This window comes from Peromyscus maniculatus, chromosome 10, assembly GCF_049852395.1.
Source record: "Peromyscus maniculatus bairdii isolate BWxNUB_F1_BW_parent chromosome 10, HU_Pman_BW_mat_3.1, whole genome shotgun sequence".
NCBI classification, from domain to species: Eukaryota; Metazoa; Chordata; class Mammalia; order Rodentia; family Cricetidae; genus Peromyscus; species Peromyscus maniculatus.
In genome coordinates, this window is record NC_134861.1 from 96,482,920 (window position 1) to 96,506,824 (window position 23,905).

At 50.8% G+C, this 23,905-nt stretch overlaps 1 protein-coding gene and 1 non-coding gene across 6 annotated transcripts in view; both read left to right on the plus strand.

Moving 5' to 3' along the window:
* Positions 1-21,089, plus strand: part of Aff1 (ALF transcription elongation factor 1) — a 169,231-nt gene extending 148,142 nt beyond the window's left edge. For 3 of the 5 annotated variants that reach the window (XM_042257744.2, XM_042257747.2, XM_042257748.2), the window contains 10 exons: positions 4,228-5,211; positions 10,986-11,092; positions 12,195-12,450; positions 12,937-13,028; positions 13,150-13,210; positions 15,600-15,733; positions 16,210-16,281; positions 16,832-16,969; positions 19,514-19,737; positions 20,571-21,089. In XM_042257744.2, coding sequence (XP_042113678.2) covers positions 4,228-5,211; positions 10,986-11,092; positions 12,195-12,450; positions 12,937-13,028; positions 13,150-13,210; positions 15,600-15,733; positions 16,210-16,281; positions 16,832-16,969; positions 19,514-19,737; positions 20,571-20,692 — 2,190 coding nt within the window. In that variant the 3' untranslated portion in view covers positions 20,693-21,089. The remainder of the gene's footprint in view (positions 1-4,227; positions 5,212-10,985; positions 11,093-12,194; positions 12,451-12,936; positions 13,029-13,149; positions 13,211-15,599; positions 15,734-16,209; positions 16,282-16,831; positions 16,970-19,513; positions 19,738-20,570) is intronic. The other 2 variants (XM_042257745.2, XM_076546815.1) reach the window with 1 other exon arrangement.
* LOC121821014 (U6 spliceosomal RNA) lies at positions 18,720-18,822 on the plus strand. Its single transcript, XR_006061724.2, has one exon. It is a non-coding gene; the product is annotated as a U6 spliceosomal RNA (small nuclear RNA).
* Positions 21,090-23,905: the final 2,816 nt, after the last annotated feature.

Here is a 23,905-nt window from a genome sequence, read left to right on the forward strand (position 1 = left end):
TGATGGCAAAGTGATTTGCCGGGGCTCTGGGTCTTGTCCTTCCTGCCCCAGGTAATGTAGGGACAACTGAGTGTGTTGGCAGCCACTCTGGAAGTACTGTAAAGATAAACAAACAGTAAGACTGGAAGCCGTGAGAATTACATTTTGCTCGAGAATTCACGCTATGTGCTGATTAGTCACACATCAGAAGTTGTCTGTAATAGCTAACAAGGTAGCAGTATAAAAACTGAGCTCGTAGGAAGCTAAGGCGTTCTTATTTTCTTTCTACTGGATGAGACCAGCCCTTCTAGAGAATGCTGCCTCTGTATTTAAGATTAGAATGCCAGGAAGGAGGCTTTTTGATAAAATAGCAATAGTTTCCTGTGTTCATCTCTGTGAGGTGGTAGTTCCCCTAGGGCAGTGACTGGGCATGGCTGGAGAGTGGCCGTGGCCTCGGGCCCGCGTGAGGGCGCCTGAGATTGAGGAAGTGCGCCCAGTGCTGTTCGGCGGACTCCGCCTGGCACGGGACACACGCTTAGGGGTGTCCTTCGGGTTTGTTTTTTGAGGTTTTCACAGTGCATGATTCGAGGAGCCTTTTAGAGTTTAGAGCAACTCGCAGTGGGTCTCTTTGTTCCTCCTGTGGCACTGACAGTGTGGAGTGAGTCTTCTGGATCTTAGGAGGGAGGCGATGAACATGTGGTGTGGATAATTCTGTGACGGTCCCCATCACAGAGCTCTGTGTGAGGTGTTTTTGTTATTTTGGGTCCTGGGACAGGACTGTAGAGCATCCTTAGCATGCACTCTGCCCTGAACACTTCATCCTCAGAAAGAAAAACGTGCGTGCCTGTTACATCCTTAATAGGAAATGCTCAGTAAAACAACGGAGTTCCGTTCAGAAAAGATTAAGTTAAACTCATTTGGCTGCGTAACTGAAACTTGAAAAAAATAATTCCCCCTCCCCCCAAAAATATTCCTGCCCAGCGCTGATGGCGCACGCCTCTAATCCCAGCACTTGGGAGGCAGAGACAGGTGGATCTCTGTGAGTTTGTGGCCAGCAGGACAGCTAGGGCTACACAGAGAAACTGTGTCTTGAAAAACCAAAAAACAAACAACAAAAAACCCCAAGACAAACAAACAACAAAAACCACAAAATCTTTGCTGGGGTTGCAGCATTCCCAGGGCCCTTGTTGAATCCCTACTGTCTCCAAGAGGAAAAAGAAGAAAAACTGAGAAACGATTTAATCTCATGTTTGTTATAAATATATTTGTCTCATGCATCAAAGAAGGGACCAGAGTCAAGCTTGCTGTCGGAGCAGGTGCCTGTAAGCCCAGCCCTGAGGATCCTGAGGCTGGAGGACAGCCAGGCTATGTAGTATACCCCAGCTCCCCAAAGTCCAAATGAGCACAAGTCCAACAAGGTAGATTAGAACTCCCTAGGTGCAAACCAACTGTTCTATCTCACCGTGAAGAGGCTGCGTCTCTGCGTGTGAGGCCTGTGCTCTGTACTGAGTGGGGCTCTTTCTTGGGAGTATCTCGTCTTGGTTTATTTTCATTTTCCCTCAGTTATTTAACTACTTTTTGTCCCCTTTGAAATGAGAATCTCCTATGTTTTCCTGTTTAGTTGAGGGTAACATGGATTATATAATCAACTCTATACTAGCTCTAACTTTCTCATCCATGTCTGCTTTTAATTACTAATCAATTTTGAGATAGGGTCTCACTGTGTAGCTCTAGGTGCCCAAGAACTCATTCTGTAGACTGGATTGGAAGGGATCTGCCTGCCTCTGCCTATTGAGTGCTAGGATTAAAGGCATGCCCCACTTATTTATTTTATGTGTGGGGGGGCACACTTGTGTGGGGCATACTTGAGGGTGAACAGAGGACAGCTTTTGGAGCTGATGTCTCTGTCCACCTTTATATAGATAGGCCCCAGACATCGAACTCAGGTTTAAAATAGACACACATCCGTTACTTCCAGAGGTTAGGGGAACCAAAGGAGTGTTTAGACACGCTCAGACCATGCCCCGTGTCTTCGCTGACTTCTAGTGTCTAGTGATTAGGTTTTGCCACCATTGAGAGGAACAGAGGGTACATAAGGAAAAGCCAGACTTCATCCTATTTGGCTTCCTTCTGTTTGAAAGTTACAGTCTGACTTAGCCAAATCTCTTATTCAGACATCTCAACCCAAATAATGCCCAGCCTTAAGCAGCCATGTCATCTGCAGCTCCGTTTGTGTACAGAGGGAGAGCTGTCTAGATTTTCTGGATGGGCATACCACTCGGGGTCACTGTGTGAAAGTGGGCTGCAGGGCTCCCTTCTGGACCCCAAGACCACAGTGGGAGTCAATGTGTGCCAGGCCTGTGGCCAGGACATTCCTTCAGAGACTACTAAATGCATCCCGGCATTGCTCTGTCTTAGCTCTGGGGTGACGGGAGTGACCCCTCCTTGGGGTCCACACGTGAATACATCCTGAGGAGCCTGTCGGTGATTGATAGGGCTGCAGCAGTAGCCAGAGGAGTTGACCTATCCTGGCCTGTCCCAAGTGGGAAGAGTTTGGTTCCAGGGGGCTCTGCCTTACACAGCTTTATCAGATCATTTTACCACCATGCTACCAAAAGCCTTGAGTCTAAGGAGGAAATCATGTGGCAAGGGGCTGCTCCACTGTCCTGTCCGTTCCACATTCTTAGCCATCTTGCCTTGTTAGACTGTTGAATACACATTATATTTCCATCTGATAAAATGTCCCACCAATTATAGTCCTCGTCTTTTCCTCTTGCTGAAATTCAAATGAGCACCTGGAGGCAGGGCAAGAGATCTGTGACCACAGGGACAGTATGGGGTAAACAGAACAGAGCCCGGCCCCTTTCTGCCCAAGGGAACCCTCCGGCTTCTCTCTGTCTCTCTGTCTCTGTCTCTCTCTGTCTCTGTCTCTCTCTCTCTCTGTCTCTCTCTCTCTCTCTCTCTCTCTCTCTCTCTCTCTCTCTCTCTCTCTCTCTCTCTCTCTCATTCTTCCAGGTGGTGTTCTTTTGTGAGCTGTTGTTCTTGTGTGAGCACAGGAAGCCTAGGTCTTCTTACTTTCTGGCCCTACCTGACCTAAATGCATTCACACCCTATGTCTTGTATTAGGCCTGCATGTTTTGGCAGAGTTGGATTATTTGGTATATGTCACTTTGGAAAATTGTCAGCCATCTTCCCTTTGAAAAACTTCCATCCCAAGGCTGAGGGTAGAGGTCAGTGATGGAGCACTGGTTCACTGAGCACACGGCTTGTGGTTTGTTCCCCGGCGTGTTAAAACACAATCAAGAAAATTATGTTAGGTTCAACCTACTGGATTGCTCTTATCCGTGATCTAATCAGTTAGATCTCATGTGTAATATGTTTCAGTTAGCACTCTGGTGGTCTATATATGATTTAACTATTTGTAGAAGCCACCAGTGTGAGAGAGAGAGAGAGAGAGAGAGAGAGAGAGAGAGAGAGAGAGAGAGAGAGAGAATGTATGTATGTATGTATATATATATATATGTAAAAAAATGGCCCAGTATCTCATGGCATGGCATTCATCAACAGTTAATTTAGTAGCAACAGTTTGAATTACAGGATGCTTTAGGAACTTCTGTTGATCTGCTCTATCAATTATTCGGGTAATAATGATACTCCTGTCTGTTTTCTGTGAATCTTGTCTTTGTGCTTAGGAATAGGTGCAACTTCAGAGCTGGTTGCCTGTAGTAGAAGATGCTATATCTGCCTTAAAGAATGGAGGAGGGACTAGTCCCTGCTAATGTGACTTCACTCTAGTTTGGAAATCAGATCTGTCTGTGTTATATTGTAATCCCATCATGTAAAAATTACTGTTTGTAAGTAAATAAGAGAAATTGAGTGTTAGACAGAGTCCCTATCAGTTGGTAAAAGGGTTCTTTTTATTCCCTGTCTCCTGCATTACAAGTCAAGTGTGTTCATTCTGTTCAAATTGTACCATAAATAACCATCAGGACAAAAGACATTCCACGAAGACTTCTCAGCAGTTGCCAACTGCTTATTAGTTGGTATCTATTAGGCAAAGCTCTCAAATTGCAAAATCGTTCATTACAGACTCTGATTTATAATTTGCGGGGTATGAGTGGAAGGTAAATTCCTAGGCTCAGAGTGAGCAATTCTCCTGGGGGCAGCCCTGTATAATTGGACCACTAACACAAAAGAAGAGTTTATTCACACCGGTCAGTTAACACTTTTCTCTGTCCTGGTTTCTAGCCCGAGCCTCCGACAACAAACAAGTGGCAGCTGGACAACTGGTTGACCAAGGTCAGCCAGCCCTCGGTGCCCCTCGACGGCCGGGGGAGCACAGAGTCTCCACGCTGGCGCCAGGAGAGCAAGGATGGCGAGCGCAGCTCTGACCAGCAGCACCCGGAGTCCAAAGACCCTTCCCCCAAGAGTTCCAGCAAAGCTCTCCGAGGGGCCACTGAGGGGCCCCAGCCCGGGAAGAGGAGCTGCCAGAAATCCCCTGCTCAGCAGGAGCCCCCACCTCGGCAAACTACGGGAGCCAAACAACCCAGAAAACCGGCCAAGGGCTCTAGCCAGGCTGAGCCCCAGGCCAACGTGCAGGTGGACGGTGAACCTGGACCCTTTCCCTATGGCTCAAAAGAGCAGACTTCCAAAGACAAACCCAAGGTGAAGACGAAAGGCAGGCCTCGTGCTGTGGGCAATAGGGAGCCTAAGCCTGAGGCTCCTGCACCCAAGCCCCAGGCAGCCGGGCCCAAGCCGCAGGCAGCTGTGCCCACCCCCAACGAGAAGAGGAAGCACAAGAATTCCCCGGCCCCCTCCAAGGCGCTCTCAGGCCCTCAGCCTCCCAAGGACAATGCTGGGGACAGGAACCCTGAGCACTTTGCTCTTGTCGCCTTGTCTCAGAGCCAGGGTCCACCCCACGGCGGCAGGGGCGGCAGTGGCGTCAGGACTAGTGGCTGCCGACAGGCGGTGATTGTCCAGGAGGACGGGCGGAAAGACAGACTCCTGTTACCCTTGGGAGACACCAAGTTGCTCTCACCACTCAGGGACGCTCCACCACCGACGAGCTTGGTGGTGAAGATAACCCTCGACCTTCTCACCCGGATTCCCCAGCCCCCGGGGAAGGGGGGTCGCCCTCGGAAAGCGGAAGACAGGCAGCTGGCAGCAGCGAAGAAGCCTGACTCGGAGAAGAGGAGCTGCGACAGCTCCAGCAGAGGGAGCAGGAAGAGAAAGGTGAGTACGGAGACGTGCCTGGCGGTGTGTGCATGTGTGGAGACGTGCCTGGCGGTGTGTGCATGTGTGCATGGTGGCAGAGTGACCAGGAAGAGAAAGGTGAGTACGGAGACGTGCCTGGCGGTGTGTGCATGGCCAGGGATCTTTGAGTTGTCTAGCAGAGGCTGAAGCCTTTGCCCTGCCAGCAGCACTGGACCTGCCCCTCCAGGTTCCGTTGGCCTGAGCGGCACTGGACCTGCTCCTCCGGGTTCTGTCGGCCTGAGCGGCACTGGACTGCCCCTCTAGGTTCTGTTGGCCTGAGCGGCACTGGACCTGCCCCTCTGGGTTCTGTTGGCCTGAGCGGCACTGGACCTGCCCCTCCGGGTTCCATTGGCCTGAGCGGTAGTGGACCTGCTGCCCCTCCGGGTTCTGTCGGCCTGTACCCTCTTCCCATTCTGCAGGCAGTCACGTGTGTCGGGGCCCCGAGTCACTGAAGAAGTAAGCTTTCTCCACACCCTGCCGCACTCTGAGGGCACATTTTTATGCATGCAGAGATCACTGTTCGCTCTCTGCCATATGATGTTTTGTCCTGGAAATTGAGGTCTTCCGTGAATTGGAATGATGATTAGTATTCTGAATTTTTAAAGAATTGCTCTCATGATCCCTGCTTTGTTACTAGAACTATTAAAGCATATGGAAAAGAGATCTTGAGGAAAGCGAACTGGTAGGGTGAGCTGCAGACTTCTGGGCACCTGCTGTTTGGTATGGTTTTCATGGGAAACCTGCCTTATTTGAGACTTTCTATTAGTTAGGCATGCTGCTGTTTGGGCAGTGTCGTCTTTACTCTAAACTGTTGAGCTCTCTCTCTTTTTTTTTTTTTTTTTTTTTTTTTTGCTTCTTTGTGATGAGGTAAGACTAGGGAGTGTTTCCCCCGGGCGCTCTTACTCCCTGCCCAGATCTTGACACAAAAGCACAAAAAGACTGTCATGCTGACGGGATGAGATTTAGCACTCTTGAGTATATGACAAGTGTCTTACTCAGCAGTGGGACAGGAGCTGAAAATAACAGGAAGGGCCGTGAAGCTTGCTGTCGTGCCTGAGGCCCAGCTGATTTATCCACCTGTTTAAAGATACAGCACGACTCTAGCAAACTGGAAAGGGCGACTCCTCTCCAGAACCCGGTTGTCGGAGACGCCAGAGTCTCCGTGACCAGCACATGCACTGTGGGCAACGCCTTTGGGGTGACTCAGGTGCTTGCTGCAGATGCTGTTTGAGCTAGAAGAGCCAGGAAGGCTTTTGGGAGGGGCTGTAGAGGTGAGACAGTCTGTCTGTGTAGCCCTGACTGTCCAGGAACATGTCATGTAGAGCAGGCAGACCTCAGACTCCCAGAAATCACCGACCGGCCTCTTCCTGTCTCCCAATTAAAGTTCTGCATCACCTAGCCAGAAAGATTGAAAAGCTTTCAGAATGAGATGTGGAGTGTGTGTCTGTGTCTGTCTGTCTGTGACAAAAAAGTTATCAAGGAATCTGTGGTGGTCCTGTTTAGGAAAGAGTGTTCCTGCATCTGCTGTCTCTGGGCATGTGTCAAGGATACACTAGTTTACCTGCTCCTGGTAGCAGGTCTCCGTCACATCCCCTCTTAGCTGCCTTGGATTATTTTCTGTAGACGATTTGTCTGCCTTTCTGCTTTCCACTGCAGCCGAGGGGGTATTATGTCTTGTGCTGCCTTGTTAGATAGAGCCGATCCCAGCCGTCCGTGGGGTCTAGGCCGGCTCCTCCCTCTCATCTCTAAGAACAGGGCCTGCCCTTTGGAAGAAGGTGACCCTGCAGGCACAGCTCAGGGAAAGCTCATTTAGGTTAGGCCCAGGGAAGCATTTTGTTCAGCGCATGGAGCAGTTATGATTTCCTCATCTTAATTGCGCACAGTTGAGTTCACTTCATTGAGTTCTTCGAAGTGTCTGGTCCAAAAGAAACTGAGAACAGGTGCTAACTCTGGTGCCTGCCAGCACACCAAAGTGCACGCTGGCCTCCAGGCTCCCTCAGCACCGCAGCAAATACTTGTTACAGAGTCCATGCTGGCATCCTGGCTCCTCACAGATCTATCTTGCCCACCACCCTAAACTTCTCCAGCTCATGGGCTTCCCAGTCCCAGCTTCTGATTCTATACAACCCTGCCTTGGGGCCGTACACTCTTATGGCTCTTGGTCCCGTCCTCCTCTTGCCCTCTCTCCTTTTTCCTCTCTGTCTTCCCCTCCTCCCTCACTTCTCCACCCCCTCATGTCCTGGTTCAGTCTACTGCTTTCTCTCCCTGCTCTGGACTCTTCCAGATGCCTCTGGCTGTTCTCTCCCTCACACCTACAATAAAAACCTTCCCCTCAACCATACCTCAGAGCAGTCATGTCCTCACTTTATACACAAAGCTCTGGCAAGCACTGAGGAGTCTGACTGTGAGACAGGTCAAGATGGAACCCATTGGTTTAAATCCTGGCTGTGATAAAGCCTGACCACATTTTAGTCACCCGGGGACAGCAGGGGGCCCTCCCCCTCTGGTATTCTTTAAATTCCTAGGCAATCCTGATGCCCCCAGGGCTGGAAGCAGTGGAGCGCATCGTTGCGCTCACGGACGCTGATGCTTGGGTAGAGAGTTTGTTCGGGTGTGCTGTGAGCGCGGCTAGCATGGACAAGGTCTCCAGGAATTCTTGCCTGAAGTGTGTCATTAGTTAGCAGCTTGACCAGGAAGCTTTCAGATAGGTAAGAATAAAAAGCCAGCTGCTGTGTTTACCCCTCAGAGTCACACGTCCTTCCGTGTGGGAGGTATTACGTATGCCACTCATTCTGTGCGTCAGCACCGTGACGGCCGTTCAGGCCTCCCTGGCTCCAGTGGGTCACCTGGTGTGCAGACCTGGGAACCTGGCGCTGGGCCAGAGGTTATCCTGACTTCTTTTTAACTTGAGACTATTCCCAAATTTAGGTTGTGAAGGCCTTCACTTTCAGTGTGAGCATTAGAAAAGGTTTTCTAAACATGTAGTCAGGGACATTTAAGAGTGTTCCAAATCTTTCACATTTGTGCCGTTTATTTAAAGACCCCTCAGAGCTTCTCCCTCTCCTGTTACGAAATTTAGTAAAAATTCTCAGAGGATTCGCAGAGTCTTTAAAGGCTTTTTAACCTTCATACTCATGAATATCAGAGACCACACGGTAGGGTAGGCATGGAGCTCAGTGTTTGAACACTTCCCTAGCATTTTTAAGGCCCTGGATTCAATCTCCAGCCATGCAAACTATAAGCCAGGCAACAAGAAAGACTCGGTGGTGTTAATAGCTGTGATGAAGCCATCAGATGTGGCCCCTGAGGGAACTGGGTTAGGAAGAGTTCTGAGGCACAGTGGAGAAACTTAGGTAAATATACTTGAACTGAATACTCCTCACTCAAACTGTTGACTGCAGTTTAGAAGTTCAAGTACTAACATCTACTTTCTTTTCTTAAGCTAGGATTATGCCTCTCTGATTTGAAAACAAAACAAAAAACACCAGAGTTGGAAGCATTCTAAGACTCTAGCAGACATTGAGCTCCACATGGAGCCCTACTGTGTGCTCACCTCTTCTGTAGATGACAGTTCATTTCATCCATTCACCTGAAGATTGCCCCTCACATAAGTGGGTACTGCTTTGATCTTGTTATATTGTTCTCACCATGTAGCCCAGGCTGGCCTGGAAGCCCAGACCCTGCTTTAGCCTCCCAAGTGTTGGGATTATAAGTGTAGGCTTATTTAAATAAATAGGTGATCTTTCTTACTGGTCATTTCAACAAATAATGGAATGAAGGAGTTCACTGAAGCCTTGCTCTTGACACAATTGTTTCATTAACTAAGAAACCATCACCTTTGGTGCGGGGATCAGTGCATTTATATACTCCTTTATTTATGTTGACAGAGGAAGGGACGTCATTGTGTCTGATAGGAAAAGGTACGTTTCTTATGCTTGGCACAGTTACTTCTGCCTTTGACTTCGATCCAAAGTCCAGCTGTCCTTTCTTACCCTAATCCCCCCAGATCAGTAACCCCAAGTTTTGTCCTTACCAGTCACGGATGTGACATCTGATGCCTTAGAATTTACTAAAGTCTTCCAGGTTTCCTTTCTTGCTGCCTGGTTATTGGCTGGAGAGCATGGCAGCCATGTGGCAGGGAAGGCTGGCTTACCTCATCAGTACCCGTGTCTGCCTAACCAGGAAGAGGTAAAGCTGCTCTATTTTCTCTCCTCTAGTGGATCTTCTTGAGATCCAGAGAGGCTCAGAGTCTCATGGCTGCTCAGTAGATGCGTGTTAGCTGCTGCTGTCCACTGGTCCGTCCTCTCCCTCGCTCGTTCTTCTGTGTACACATATGTCCTGAGAAGATTCAGATCAAAATTCTGACTCTGGTGACTGCACGCAGTAGGGCGGTTACAGCGTTCCTCTGGCTTCTCACCTCCATTGCTCAGTGATGCCCCCTGCCCAGTGCCCATGTTCACCCCTTCTCCAGGGTCTTAGGTTCCTCCTCAGACCCTCTTGTCTCCACCATCATAGCCAAGCTCCCAGGATCTTTCCATGAGTCAGAACCTGTGGCCCCAAGTGACTGTCAGTTTTAGAAAGCGCTGCCTCTGGTTTCCTTTGAACTACAAGGCACCCTCATGACGAGCCTGTGAAGCCAGGTGCCAGGTTCTAAGGATTTGAACTGATGTCCTCATGCGTGTACAAGTAAGCTCTTACACACGGAGCCGACTCTTCAGCCACAGCTGATTTGTCTTTGTTTTTCAAGACAGGGTTTCTCTATGTAGCCCTGGCTGTCCTGAAAGAGACTCTCTCTCTGTAGATCGGGCTGGGCTCGAACTCACAGAGATCCTCTTGCTGCTGCCTCCCGAGTGCAGGGATGAAAGGCGTGCGCCACCACCGCCAGGCTGCAACAACTGTCTTTATTCTCTCCACTTTGTGATTATCATCCCTTCTCTATGTTGGTTAATGAGAAGTTAAAGCCCCAGTAAAACTAGGAGGGAGATGGAAGACGAGCTCTTGCCAGGTGGGGTGGGGAGTAAGAGGACATATATGACGTGAAAATGGGGGGTAGCAGGGGGAGATGGGAGAAGAGGAGACAAGCACCAACACAGCATCTATGGAACGCCAAGTGAGGGGAAGAAATCAGTGTAGAGCCCAGTGTGCGGGTCACCTTTAGATAACTGGGTTGGTGCCGCCCAGTAAGGTGGGAGTGAACCACACAGGTGACTGTTTTTCATTAGCCACCTTAAAATGTAAGCCACGTAGATTTCTCTCCATTTGAGGCCAGCCTGGTCTACACAGTGAGTTCCAGGACAGATGGAACTACATAGACAGGACTATGCCCTTTCTTTCGCTTTCTTTCTTTCTTTCCTTCCTTCCTTCCTTCCTTCCTTCCTTCCTTCCTTCCTTCCTTCCTTCCTTCCTTCCTTCCTTCCTTCCTTGCATATATATATATATATATATATGAAGTAGGAAGACTATACACACACACAGGAGTGACGTAAAGTAGGAGAAGAACCCCCAAGCATCAAGGATGGCCAAGAGAAGGAACTGATCAAAGTACATTACGTACACTCGGACAGCGTCACCGAAGTCCATCACTGTGTTAGGTTGCTTTCTCCACCCGCATCACACGCGGTCTCTAGTGTGCGTGAGGGCGCCATCTGCAAGATGTCCCCAGTCGTCACCTAGGTCCCTTTGCCGCCGCATCTGCGCCTCCTCCGTCTGTGTGGTGGTTCCTAACACTCACTGTGCTTATTCCCTTGCAACAGCAGGCTGACTCCGAGAAAGACCATGATAACAAGAGAGTCAGACTGGAGAAGGAAGTCCAGCCGCACTGTGCTCCTTCATCTTCCCACCCCGAATCTTCCAAAACAAAGTGAGTATGGCCGGTGGGAAGAGCCCCGGATGGTTAGCCAGGCCACGGGGCCGGGACAGAAGGCTTTCTTCCGTACTAGAGGCAGCGCCCTAGGGTCCCGTCCACGAAGGCCTCGTGAGAGCTGACACTCACTCCTCTGACAGCAGACCTAGATTTATCGGAAACATTTCCACTAAGGAGCTTTTCCTAAATACTGAGGATTACTGTTTTCTTTAGAAAACCTTTCTTTAGTGGTGTTGAGGATGAACTCAGGGCCTTATACCTGCTAAGGATAGGCATAGGACAGATAAGAAGAGTACCATCACTGTTTTCCTGCTCTTATTTATTTATTTATTTATTTATTTATTTATTTATTTATTTATTTATTTATTTAGCAGGATGGGAAATGGGTAACATTTGCTCAAAGCCCTGGGGTTCCTGCTGGGTCTTGCTTTGACTTGGGATTCAAGTTCAGTGCTCTGTCTTAGGGATGAGTAGGAGCTACACAGCCTTCATGTGTTTGTGAGTGTGAGAGAAATGACAGATGATAATAGTAGTGTCAATATGACTATTGATTATAGTGACTATAAATATATTTATATAGTATGTATATATGTTATATATGTATGTTCTCTCTCTATATATGTGTGTGTGTATATACATATACATATATATATACATATACATACATATATATATATATATATATATATATATATATATATATATATATAACAGTGACTATAAAAAGTAACTTATTTGAAATTGCCTCACAAGAGACCCAGCAAACACAAGTGCATCACAAGTGCATTTTGGGAGTGGGGCCGAGCAGGGGGAGCATGCCATCAGATACAGGAGAGTGACAGATGTGGCGGCAGCTGAGCTTGCCTGTTTGTTGGGTTCAGATACAGATAGGTGAGAGGTGGAGATGGTCAGAGTCTTCCAGCTTAGTTTGTTACTGAGGGTCAGACTTCACAGAGCATCAAAGCGCCCCCCAAACGGGCCCTCCTGCAGCATAGTTACATGCTCTGTGGCGCTGCAGTCCTGTGCCGGTGACCGTTCGGTCCTCTGTAAACGAGCTCAGCCGTGCTAAGTGTTCTGCTCTGACTGTCTTCCTCTGCAGGACACCCAGGCCCTCCTCAGAGTCCTCCAGAAAGGAAATGCTTCCTCCTCCACCTGTGCCATCCTCCTCGTCGTCGTCGTCGTCGTCCTCCTCCTCCTCCCAGAAGTCAACCAAAACTGCACACAAGCGGTCAAAGCCGGACGCAGACACCTGTAGTCAGGACCCTCCCAAAAGTGCCAGCAGCACCAAGAACAACTCCAAGGACCCTTCCGTTCCCAAGCACAGAAAAGTACAGGCCAGGGGCTCCGAGTACAAAGTAAGCAGCCGCAGCGGTGGGCGGGGCAGGAGTGTGGTCAGGACATCCATCTGTTTTAGTGCAGATGGGGGTGGGGTGGGGAGGTTGGGGGGGCCCGGGTGGGAGGGCCCTTTGTTAAGTGAACCAGAGAAAAGTCACGTTAGCTTTCATGTGTTTCTGTCACATGCTTGGCTTAAGAAATGGGTTAGTTCAGGTCTTCATTTGGAACTTTAATCTCAAATACTTCAATTATTGATCCTAACGGGAAATAAATCAGGCGGCCTGGCTTCCAGTTAGCCTGGGGCAAGTTGGGGGTGGGGCTGCTCTGCTGGGTGTTACCTGCTCTTCCCTGTAGCTTCAGTTAAGTGGAAGTGCTGAACCGAGCTGGACTGTGGGTTGACTTACTCTGACTTACTCGGCACACTGCTCTCCTGGGCTCGGGGAGGGCTGTTGCAGCCCGGGCGATGGTCCTGTCCACTGAGGGGGTGATGTGCATGTGTTTTAAAGGGGTCTTCTGGAGAAGCTGCAAACCCTTTCCCAGTGCCTTCTTCGCCAAATGGTAACTGTAAACCAGGGAAGCCACAAGTGAAGCCTGACAGGTAAGCCCCGCCCCCTCCCTTCTCCCTGCCACGCCCCCTCTCCTTTTCCTCTTCTCTTGCCCCCGGGTAGACTTTAGGTTTGTGTGACCCACACCTGTCTTGTCTTCTTTATTTTTTGCAGACAGCAAGCTGACTCTCACATGAAGGAGGCTAAAAAGTTGAAGTGCAAAGCAGAGGCCATGGTCAGTCCGGTTTTTACGCCCTTGGTTGAACAGTCTCTGATCAAGGAGCAAAAAAGTGTGTGTGTATGGGGGTGGGGCAGCCGGTAGGAAGACTCTGCATGGGGGTCCTGGGGCGGGGGGCAGCAGGAGGAGGATGGCTTCTGTTAGCCACATTGTGAGCAGGACAGTCAAGGTCGTAATGGCCGAGGCCTGGGGTGTTTTAGGGGAATTGTGTTCCTTGCTCCATTAGTTCAGTCTGATTGTGTACAGACTTCCAGATGGAAGCTGATCTGTGTGATGTTCGTGTAGTGTATAAATGCTTTCTTCCCAATCCACTAAGTCAGCCCTTGAGATGTACAGAACGGGTTACTACTCGGTCAGTCTCCCCACCCTCACACTGCACAAGGTGAGGACGCCTCTTTGCCTCCCAGAGCGATCCTGTGCACCGATCTGAGGGAAGGCAGTGCCGGGTGCAGACTGTAAACATGGCCTCACTTGCCAGGGGCTTTCCTGTAGATACCAAGTGTGTCCTTACATCCCTGCAGCAGTTCGGTGGGGTGGCATGTGCCCCGGGTCTTACATTTATTGGGGTTGTGCCATAGTCAGAAGCAACTCTCAGGGGTCAGGCCTCTCTGCCCGCCGTGTGGGTCCCCGGGTCAGACCATGTCCCCAGGCGTGGCAGCACGCTCTCTTGCCCGCCGAGCCTCTCATTGGCCTCCTGGAAGGCACTCCGGACAGACTGCCCCTGCAGACCCACATGCATGCAGGCCTGTGGGCTCTCTGTGACCTGACTCAGCTGCCCCCTGTAGGCCACCAGGACTTTGGCCTGTGCCTTTCTACCCCAGGTCGCAAGTCCCCTGTTTACCAGATAAAGTGGCCCTTGGTTACCTCCCGTGCTTGGTGCTGTGAGGGATCTGGGTGCCCTTTGGCCCTAGGACTGACCCCACCCTACCCCGGGCTGTGTGGCGGCTCAGCCTGTGCCAAACAGTGCCGCCCTTTCCACTGCCTCTTCCCCACTCTCCAAGATGCTGCAGGAGCTGTGACAGGCGTGCCCTTGTTAGCCTCACAGAGCCCTTAAGGAAGTGGGCCGGGCCTGGTTGGTATACGATACTTCATTTCTACACCAAGGGTAATAGTCACTTTGGAAACTGCCCAAGAGAAATTGTTTTAAATGTTTGGGTTTGGGAATTGGAGTCCTGGGCTTGGTCACAGGAGTTAAGAGCACCTGCCGCTCCTGCAGAGGACCTAGGCTCGGTTCCCAGCACCACATGGCAGCTCACGATCACCTGTAACTCAAAGTCTAGAGGATCTGACGCCCCCTTCTGGCCTCTGCAGGCACAGCACGTTTTCACTGTGCACATACACACGTGCAGGCAAAGCAGCCATATCCACGAAAACAAAGGGAATTCGAGCCTCACCAATGAGGAAAACTAGTAACGATCCACACGGCTGATCGAGGCACATCAGTCTGACTTGCATTCTTCCTGTCACTCATTTTTCTGAGCTTATGCTCTCTAGGAAAAATACCAAGCTTTATAGAGTGTCTGCAGCGCAGGCGCATGCTTGTGTGTGCCCTCGGATGTGCATGGGACACCCTCGTCGGTCCCTCCAGTGGTAAGATGCGCAGCGGGGGAAGAGCTGCTGCATCCCTATCGCTGGCACATAGAAGCAGCAGCAGCAGCAGCAGCAGCACGTGGAAACCAGAGCAGCCTAAGGTGGATCTGCCTCCATGCTTCCAACATGTGTCTTTGCTGTTTTCTCCCCTTTTGAACACATCAGATTGAAGCATTAGTAAAACCTACAAGCGGCCCATGTCAGCCAGCTGCTCTCAGTGTGTGCCACATACGCCACGTGCAGAGACGCGGGCTGTTCACCACATTTCTGCTGGGCTGAATTGGCTGCATGCCACTCATGGGTTCGGGACTGGGCAGACCACCAGAATCTGGTTGTTTCTGTTTCAACATTTCCCGGAGGGGACCTTGAGAGTTTGTCCCTGTCGGCCCAGGGCATGTCCTTGTACAAAAAAACCAACGTGCCAAAGGAGACAAATAGCCATCAAGTGATCCGTTAGATATTTTATATAAGATGCCTATAAGATGATAAACCCCGACCTCCATCAAGACACTCGTGTCTGTTCTGTGAACGTGCTGGCTGCCTGCTTCTCAGAGGTATCCAATGAGTGGCCATTGCCATCGCTAACGGGGCGGTGCCCTTGGTGCCCGGTGGAGTTCTAAGAGTCATGTTTTGCTAGAAGCCACTTTTCATGGGTCAGAGCTGACTGCTATAACTATTCGTCTTGTTCTGTTATTCTTTCTCGTGTCTTTCTGATCAGGAGTAAATAAAGACAGTAGAGAAGGAAGATACTGAGAGCTCACTGTGGCCTCACAAAGCCCGTGTTCTTCTCCCACAGGCGGACAAGGCTGGAAAGGCCTTCAAGTATTTGGAAGCTGTCCTGTCCTATATCGAGTGTGGGATGGCCACCGAGTCAGAAAGCTCGGCCAAGTCGGCGTACGCTGTGTACTCGGAAACTGTAGACCTCATTAAGTAAGTGTTGGGGTGTCTGCCATCCTCCAAATCTGTCTCTCCCCTCACTGGATGTGAAGACATCTAAAGAGAGGACCCAGGCTCTGGGTTGGTCCACAGATTTTTTCTTGTCCTGATGAAAGTGTGTTCTAGATGAGGGAGCACAAGATGACCGGGTGCAAGTGGGTCATTTTGCCAAGTGCTGTGAAGAGGACGCCGAGTCGGGGGGGGGGGGCAGTTTTCCCAGCTTAGGTTTCATATCGGCTGTCTTCTCAAGCACATGCTCCCTGCGTTTCGTTGGGGGTTTATCGAGGATGTGGCCAAGCTTGGTTTCAGGAGAGAGCAGGCTGGGGGCCAGGTCTTCTGAGCGGCTTCTGTGTTGCGCACGTCTTCACGTCCTCTGGAAGATGGGAGAGGGAGCCAGCACAGCCAGCAAACCTGGGCTCCTGTAACCGGCCTGGTTAATTAACCCCAGGCACCTTTGCATCTCCCTGCAGGTTCACAATGTCACTAAAACCCTTCTCAGATACCACGGCGCCAGCACAAGAAAAGATATTTGCCGTTTTATGGTACGTACATTTTCATTTGTTGTATAAATAGCACTTTCCTTTGATTAAAAATTATCTTTAAAAAAAATTTTTTTTTTTTTTTTGGAGACAAGGTCTCTCCATAACTCTGGCTGTCCTGGAACTCTTGAGTTTGAGGCCAGCCTGGTCTATGTAGAGACCTGCCTGCCTCTGCCTTTCCAGTGCTGGGATTAAAGGTGTGTGCTGCTAGCACACCTGGATATACATTTATTTTCTTAAAGTGAAAATCATGGCAGAGGCAAGTGAGCGGCCATCAGGAAACGGTGTCTCCTGTGCTCTTCTGCCCCTGGGGGGCTGCTTTGGTCTCAGGAGTCAGGTGGTGTGTGTGTGTGTGTGTGTGTGTGCGCGCGCGCGCGCGTTTGTTTTTCTGCCAACATTTACTTTTGGTGGTGGCGTGCAGCGCGGCGGTGAGGTGCTGGAGACGACTTCCCCCGCCAGAGAGGAGACCCCGCCGTGCTCCCAAGGGCTGACTGGCAGGAGCTCTGGCCGTGAGGTCATCCCCAGTTCACGGGAACCCTGTTTGTGTTCACAGTTTGCGCTGCCAGTCCCTGGTGAACATGGCGATGTTTCGCTGTAAAAAGGACGTGGTCATGAAGTACTCTCGCACGCTCAGTGACCACTTCAAGAGTTCTTCCAAAGCGGCCCAGGCACCTTCTCCATGCATGGCAAGGCAAGTGTGGTTAAACAGCACACAGTCAAGTCATTCACCTATTGCTTGTGCAATGTTTTATGTGTTTGTGATCTTGAGTTTTTCACAAATCCTGCAGTTCACCTTCATGTGTACTGGCTGCTTAAACTTTAACCATTAGCTCCTTTTGACCCTCTGGGAAACGGGTATAAACTAAATTTACTTTGATGAGATACCATGCAAGGTACAGTGATCCTCTCTTACCTGCCAATAGGTACATCCCACGATTCCCAGTGGGTGGCCTCAAGTTACAGTTCTGAGCCTCCCCCAAGCTGCATCTTTTGCTATACAAGTTCAGTTGAGAAGGCAGGAGCTGTAGGAGATTAGTAACAGTGGCTGAGCCAGTGTGGGCTCTGGGGCAGTGCAGTGCTGAGCCAGTGTGGGCTCTGGAGCAGTGCAGTGCTGAGCCAGTGTGGGCTCTGGGGCAGTGCAGTGCTGAGCCAGTGTGGGTTCTGGAGCAGTGCAGTGCTGAGCCAGTGTGGGCTCTGAGGCAGTGCAGTGCTGAGCCAGTGTGGGTTCTGGAGCAGTGCAGTGCTGAGCCAGTGTGGGCTCTGGGGCAGTGCAGTGCTGAGCCAGTGTGGGCTCTGGGGCAGTGCAGTGCTGAGCCAGTGTGGGCTCTGGGGCAGTGCAGTGCTGAGCCAGTGTGGGCTCTGGGGCAGTGCAGTGCTAAGTCTGTGTGGGCTCTGGGGCAGTGCAGTGCTGAGCCAGTGTGGGCTCTGGGGCAGTGCAATGCTGAGTCTGTGTGGGCTCTGGGGCAGTGCAGTGCTGAGCCAGTGTGGGCTCTGGGGCAGTGCAGTGCTGAGCCAGTGTGGGCTCTGGGGCAGTGCAGTGCTGAGCCAGTGTGGGCTCTGGGGCAGTGCAGTGCTGAGCCAGTGTGGGCTCCGGGGCAGTGCAGTGCTGAGCCAGTGTGGGCGCTGGGGCAGTGCAGTGCTGAGCCTGTATGGATTCTGGAGCAGTGCAGTGCTGAGCCAGTGTGGGCGCTGGGGCAGTGCAGTGCTGAGCCTGTGTGGGCTCTGGGGCAGTGCAGTGCTGAGCCAGTGCGGGTCTCTTGGTTTTTATCTCAGCGCACACAATAGTAGAACAATTTTAACAACACAGTAATGAGACTGTGCCCTCCCTGTTGAATCCGGATGAACAGTGATATTTTCAGGCATGGCTCAAGTTAAGCTGTGGACAATGGGAAAGTATAACTGCAGACCATTATAGAAGCATCAGTTTGGCATTTCAAGCGTGTTTAGGTGTCTAAGCTCACACAACTCCTGGAGGCAAACCAACACCAACAGAAACTGGTGTCCCCTCTCCTTACTTTGATAAATCTTCCTGACATTTCAGTAAACAAGAGCTGCCGAGAACCATGTGTACTTGGCCCTTCCCAGGACCCATAGTCTGAACAGAAACTGCTCACGTTTGCTGTAAGATGCTGACAAACAGAATCCTTAGGCTGTTTGCGGGTGAGCGTGAACGTTGGGATGTGGTTCCTCATGGTCTAGCCCAGCGCTGTTTGTTCTAAGACAGGACCGCACTGATAGCCCAGGCTGGCCTCGAACCTGTGCCCTTTTTGCCTCATGTCCTGAGTGTATGCAGCACTGCACCTGTGTGTTTTGTTTCTTGTATTCCTCAGGGAGTCCTGTTCCTCCTGGGCCTTGCTTTTAGAGAGCATTAAATATAATTCAGACCCATGTCTAGCAATCAAAAAAGGAGGGGCGTCAAGTGGCCTCTTAAAGAACATCCTGTGCTCCCTCGGGCAGCACGTATGTTAAAATTGGAATGATACACAGATTAGCATGGCCCTGTGCAAGGATGACATGCAAGTCTGCGAAGTACTCCATATTAAAAACAAACAAACAAAACCACATCGTGATGAAGGAGTCTGGTCCGAGAGCATCTGCTGTCTGTCATTCACGTGATTTCGCTAGGACAGCTTCTCTGTGACGACCCTCACAGCTGCCGGGATGCAGCAGCCCCCCACCCCGGGCAGCTCCCGCTCTAGTGTTTGGCATCGACCGCTCTGATTGTGCGGCCGGCTTCTGCCCCGTCTTCCCATCTTCTATCACGCTTCCGTGATTGAGCTGTTGTCCTCCTCGGGCCCAACTGAAGCACGTGAGCTTGTAGGACCAGGCCGGCCATCAGCCAGGGACAGGAGAGAGTGCTGGGGCTCCTGAACCTCACGCCCTGTGCGCAGCCCGCCGCTCGTCTGTTCCAGTCTGTGTTTACTGGCTCAGGAGGAGTAGGATGCAGGCATGCACTTTACCTCTGTGCTGCTGTGACCCAGAGAACGAAGGAGAAACGCATAGAAAGTGGTTCAAGTGTTGGCCCTGTGGTACGGCCACAGGTCGGAGAGTCGGGTCTGACAAGGTTTAGTGCCGAGTGGAGGCACAGCTCGGGGTGAGAACCCAGTCAGTCTTCCAGATGTGCCTGTGATCTTTTAAGGGTGTCTTTAGCAGCGATTATTGTTTTGGGGGAGCACACCCTGAAACTTAACCTGCTAGTTTACGTGACTAACCAAGTCTCTCTCCATCCTTGCAGAAGCACAGGCGTTCCGTCCCCCCTCTCCCCGACGCCTTCTCCTGCCAGCTCCGTAGGGTCCCAGTCAAGTGCTGGTAGCATGGGGAGCAGTGGGGGGCCGGCCACCATCAGTACCCCGGTCACCATCCAGAACATGACCTCCTCGTACGTCACCATCACATCCCACGTCCTTAAGGCCTTCGACCTTTGGGAACAGGCGGAGGCCCTTACAAAGAAGAATAAAGGTGAGGGGCCCTGGCAGTGGCCGGGGTGGCCTGGCGGTGGGAGGTGTTTTGGTTCCTGTTGACGTTCTGTCTCATGAAGCAGCGGAGGAGATAGGTAGCCTCTCTTCTTATCCCTCCGCTCCGCTTCCTAACCGGTTGCAGATCTTCCTCGAGGTCTGTGGTGTGAGCTAGATTTCTGAGGCCGGATCTCTGCCGAGCCAAATTAGACTTGGCCTTAGCACTCTGCCTCTCCGCACATGTTGGCATCATTGTCTCAGCCTGAACTGAACCGCTAGCCAGGGGGCGGAGCTGGAGCAGAGGTGCGGGCCGGATGTCCCTCAGCCCAGCACATGCGAGGTGAAGCCGCACAGACGGTTCGTTGTCAGCATGTTAAGATGACTGGCTACAGTCCGAGACGTACAGCGTAGCGCACACTATTACTGAGACCTGTCTGGGGAGGACCGGCAGCTCCAGGTTTGAGTCAGGGAAAGTGAATGGTGCCCGTGCCAAAGTTCACACACACAAGTGCCCGGTGACCACCATTAGATCTTCCCGGGAGAAGAAGATGGCCGGTGCTGTAGCTCTCCGATTTCCCCACAGCCTCTTTGCCTCCTCTTGTGCATTCCTTGATCACAATGCATCACTGGGACACTACACACACCACTGTGCTAGGCGTGCGTTACAGATTCAACTCAGGAGGAGGTGGGCTGACAAGAATTAGCCAGCACTTACCGACGAGCATGCTAGGCGAGCCGCAGGATATTGTGGGGATACTGGCCCTGGACTATTGGTCTTCATTTAATTTTATGCTGTACATGTAAATTTACTCTTGTGTGATTTGGGTTTCATTGCAGAATTCTTTGCTCAGCTCAGCACAAAGGTGCGTGTCTTGGCCCTCAACAGCAGCCTGGTGGACCTGGTGCACTACACGAGACAGGGTCTGCAGCGGCTGAAACAAGCCCCCAAAGCCCCCTAACGCAGGCTGGGCTTACCCAATGCCTTGGAATGTCTTTGCACAATTGGAAGCCTTGATCCAGTGTAGACGACTGTCTGATCGGGATGTCGACGACACTCAAGAAGTGAAGCGCCGTGAAATGGCCTGTACGCTTGCCCACGTACACTCACAAGCCTGCGTGGCCATCAGCTGGACACTGGTTAGCAGAGCGGACGATGGTAAACGATCTGCCTTTCCCAGCGGAAGGACAGAAGTGCAATGGAGCCTGACTGGCGTATGAATGGTCGAGACACATTTCTTGTTTTTATTTTCTGTTGGTTTGGACAATAGGATACAAGCTGCAACCGAAAGGAAGAGAGGCAGATTCCTGTCATCTCAGTAGCCACACTAGTTCACTTCCAGAAGGAATTTTTTTTTTTTTAAATAATAATAATTTTTGGTGAAGGGTTTTATGGGTATATATTTTTTCTTTTCAAGTTTTAAAGAAAACATTGTTTAATAAATCCTAATGACCACCTGTAAAATAGAAGTTGTGAAGGATTCCACTGTGCCTCACTTCCGGCAGTGAACAGTGGCTCTGACACTGAGTGTTATCATTTAGAAGATTGAAGGTGACGTTTCCCCTCTTCCCTCCTCCCCCAGTGCCTAGAGTCCTGCACACTGTCTAGCTCTGGTCTCTTTGGCTGCACTGAGAGCATCCCAGGTCAGCCGAGAGGAGCGGCAGCATTTAGATCCAGGGTCCATCTTACCGTCTTCCCGGCACGGCATCCCAGGAAGCTTCCTACTTCCTGCTGCCACACTCCTGGAAAGCGACTGGCTCAGCAGCGCCCTCGATTGTTTTTCATTTCCCACGGTGTGTGGGGGCGAAGGGAGCCAGTGTCTGCCTCGGGCGTCATCTGTCTCCTAGAGCCCCAGGTGCCGCCAGAGCCGTGGCAACTGGTGCGTCAGTGGACGAACTCGATCTTCCTACAGAGGCTGTATTTTTCTGCTACAAATTATATTTATAGCAAAACTCAACTTTCCAAAGCCCTTGATTATCCAGGGGACACTGCCTCCCTGAGAGGATGTGGAGATTTGGGGGGGATTAATTCACCATCTTCTCAGGTACCGTGACTCGGTGACGTTGAAGAGAACCTGGGACCTTCCCAAGCTCTACCCCGCCCACATTAAACCAAGTCCACTGGACAGGAAGTGAAAGGACACGCTCAGAATTCACACCTGCCCATAAGCACAGGCCTTTCACTGAAACTCAAGGTTATTACTGGAATACTCTTCAGTGCAGTGTTCTTTAGAAGCCGATTCTTTTACCCCTTCCAGAAGGTAGAATTTGCACGTGTTATAGGGCTGGTTGCTGTTTGCTCTCCTCACTTCCTGTCTCCACTTCCTACCAGCCACGCCGTGTGTCTGTATCCGTAGAGAGTGGAGACGGGAGGCCCATCGTAGTGAGGGTGCCCGGGGTCGCTTGGGTGATGGATGGGAAGACTTTCTTGGTACATGGGCTGGAGGTGGGTGTGATGCCGGGTGTTTGTGTGTCCTGAGCCTTTCATCGTGCTTTGGATAAAGCCAGAGAACGGCTGGCTACATCTGAGCATGGACTGTGGCCGTGATCTGACGAAGCAGCTTTTACTAACGGGCTGAAGCAAAGCCACGTTTCCTTAAAGTTACCTGAGCTGCAGCATGTGGCAGGCTTCCCTGGCACTTGGTCACCTCTTGAGCAGCGTTGGCTTGTGGACTCTTGAGGATCTTTTCCCTTCTCCCGTTGCTCGTCTATGGACAGCAAGGGCTGTACCTTTAGAACAAGCTGCCGGTCACAGGGCTGTGGTTGGGTCTGGTCGAGGCACATTGTGCCAAAGCACGTGTGTGTGTGTGTGTGTGTGTGTGTGTGTGTGTGTGTCCGTCCGTCCGTCTGTCCGTTCGTCCTGCCGGCAGGCCGCTGCGCCCCTTGACTGAACACACCCAGCCAGTAGGAAGAACGGGCCGCCTCATCCTTTGTACTGGATTGTTTTCTCCCCAGTTTACTACAGTTTTGTTTGTACCTTGAAAACTAACGAATTTGGACAGACCCGTTTGTACCAGTGTGGTCTGTAGAGAGGTTCCCCGCAACGCTGTCCTAAAGCGATCAGGTCTCCGGCCGCCCTTTTACTGGAGTGGACACGCAGTGGCTGTCAGTGCGTCACTGCTCGTGGTGGAAGCCTGAAGAACCTTTCCAACCGTTTGCACTTTCCACTATAAGCTTACAGTTCCCAAAGGCAACTCCCCCCCCCCCCCAGGTGATTCATTTGGAAGGACTGTAAAATGAACCCTTTGAATGTGCGAGGTCCCATAGCCACAGAAGAGCATATACTTCATGGTGAAGTAGGCAGCGTATTGGGAGTGAACATGAATCTTGTCTTTCCCACTACGAAGGGTGTGTATGGCCTGTCTGGCTGCAACAGGAAGTAGAGGGACACCGTTTTTCCCAAGTGTTGAATGTTTTCAGAAATAATTAAAATTGGATACTTGTGAAAGCCCTGTTAGATAATAAAAGCACGTGGCTAAAGCCGGTTGCTCTTTGTTAAGGAGGGCAGGCCCCATGGGAGCAGGAGGAGCAGGAGGAGGAGCAGGGGGGGCAGGAGGAGCAGGAGGAGGAGGAGGAGCAGTGTGTGCAGCCCAGCCAGTGCATCCATATGATCGCATGGGAAGCACCTGATTTATTTTGTAGCTGTTTTGACCATGTTTGTCCATCCTCTAGACAGGCAGGACCCCACCCACGCCTCTGTTCTCTAATTCTAGATCTTAGGACGTTTAGAGTGGGTTCTTCCCCATCTTAATTGAAAACGTGCCTTAACTGACACCTTGTGTATTGATGTGAGGGACAGGACCTCGATCTTAGAATTCCTGCTTACAGAGCACCGCGGGCCCCACAGCGACGGGCTCTGATGCACAGGACGAGAGATTCATCTAGACGTACTTGTGCCTTTGTTGACCAAACAGTTTCTGAAGTAATGCTGTCCGGTTTGCCACGGCTTCAAGGGTTTATGTTTACTTTCCTGTTTTGTGAAGTTTGAGGAGTATTTGTGCATCTTAAGCTAAATGAGTTGGGCTTAAAAAAAAATCTTTCCATGCCTCCTACAGATTACTTCTTTCTCTTAATGATTTATTTTCCCAACACTACAAAACATCGTTGAAAATGTACCACTTCATCTGTTTCAGTCTTTAAAAACTTTAGCAATATTTAAATCTAAGAATGTTGTG